This window comes from Mandrillus leucophaeus, unplaced genomic scaffold (assembly GCF_000951045.1).
Source record: "Mandrillus leucophaeus isolate KB7577 unplaced genomic scaffold, Mleu.le_1.0 Scaffold578, whole genome shotgun sequence".
Lineage (NCBI taxonomy): Eukaryota > Metazoa > Chordata > Mammalia > Primates > Cercopithecidae > Mandrillus > Mandrillus leucophaeus.
Genome location: NW_012106230.1, coordinates 1,694,317 through 1,695,732, shown reverse-complemented (window position 1 = coordinate 1,695,732; position 1,416 = coordinate 1,694,317). Strand labels below are relative to the sequence as shown.

At 40.0% G+C, this 1,416-nt stretch overlaps 1 protein-coding gene across 1 annotated transcript; it reads right to left on the bottom strand.

Moving 5' to 3' along the window:
- Positions 1-214: 214 nt before the first annotated feature.
- Positions 215-1,162, bottom strand: LOC105552901 (olfactory receptor 8J2). The gene has a single exon (XM_011998727.1). It carries the CDS (start codon positions 1,160-1,162, stop codon positions 215-217), a length of 948 nt encoding a protein of 315 aa, XP_011854117.1.
- Positions 1,163-1,416: the final 254 nt, after the last annotated feature.

The following is a 1,416-nucleotide window of genomic DNA, read 5'->3' as shown; positions in this document are numbered from 1 at the left end:
GTCTACAAACTGATTATTTGCAAATTATTTTTTATTATTTATAGACATTGTTTTCTTGTTTGGGTATGTGAGGTTGACATAAGAACAATTAAACATTTTTTCCTCTGATGTGTGTGGTTTTTCTCACTTTTTTTTGCCTTTTTTTTTTTAAAAAAATAGCAGTTTTCAGGAAAAAAATGAAAAGCACTAAAGGAGGATAGTTTTAGTTTTAAATTTACATTAGTTTGAGTGATCGGCATGGGTTATCTAGGAATCTCTTTAGTGCATCTTTCACGTTTTTGTTCCTTAGGCTGTAAATTAGGGGGTTCAGCATTGGTATGACCAGGGTGTAGAAGACCGAGGCCATTTTGTCAGTATCTAATGAGTGATTACTCCTTGGTTGCAAATACATGAAAAGGAGAGTCCCATAGAACACAACCACAGCTATCATGTGAGAAGCACACGTGGAAAAGGCTTTTTGTCGTCCTTCTGAGGAACGTATCCTCAAAATGGTAATAACAATGTTGAAGTAGGATATCAGAACAACGATCATGGAGAAAAACAAATTGGTCCCTGAAAAGATAAACACTGCTGTTTCTGGAATGTAGGTATCAGAACAGGACAATGCTAGCAAAGGGACATCGTCACAGTAAAAATGGTTGATGATGTTGGAAGAACAGTATGACACAGAGAACACACAGGAAGAGACAGTCAGGGCTGTGATAAGACTCTGAAGGTATGTGAGGGACACCAGCAGACGACATACCTTTGGAGACACCACTACTGCGTAGAGCAGAGGGTTGCAAATAGCCACGTAGCGGTCATAACCCATTGCAGCCAGCATGAAAATCTCAGCCACAATGAAAACCAAGAATCCACCCAGCTGGGCTGCACATCCATAGTAAGATATGGTTTTCTTGGTAACCAGGAAGTTAACCAGCATTTTAGGGGCAATGACAGTAGAATTGCAAAGATTAATGACAGCCAAGTGTCGGAGGAAAAAGTACATGGGGGTTTGAAGTCGAGAGTCGACACTGGTGAGGGTGATGATGCCCAGGTTCCCTGCCACCGTCAGCACATAGAGCACCAGGAAGACCAGGAAGAGAGGAATCTGCAGCTCAGGATCATCTGAGACTCCCACAAGAATGAACTCCGTCACCCATGTGAGATTTCCTGAAGCCATTTGTATTGTTGCCTTCATCTTTTACCTGAGAAAGTTGAAGGAAATTAATGGATGATAAAATTGATGTTTCTATTAGATGCTAGGTTGTTAAATATTTCATTTGAGTTTATTTTGTTTTACAAACCCTTAAAAGTTTCAGAACCTAATTGTTTTTCTCCCCATGTTTTCATAAACTTCAGAAATAAAAACTCACCAGACAATTAAGAGTCTTAAAACTGGCCGGGCACAGTGGCTCACGCCTGTAATCTCAGCAC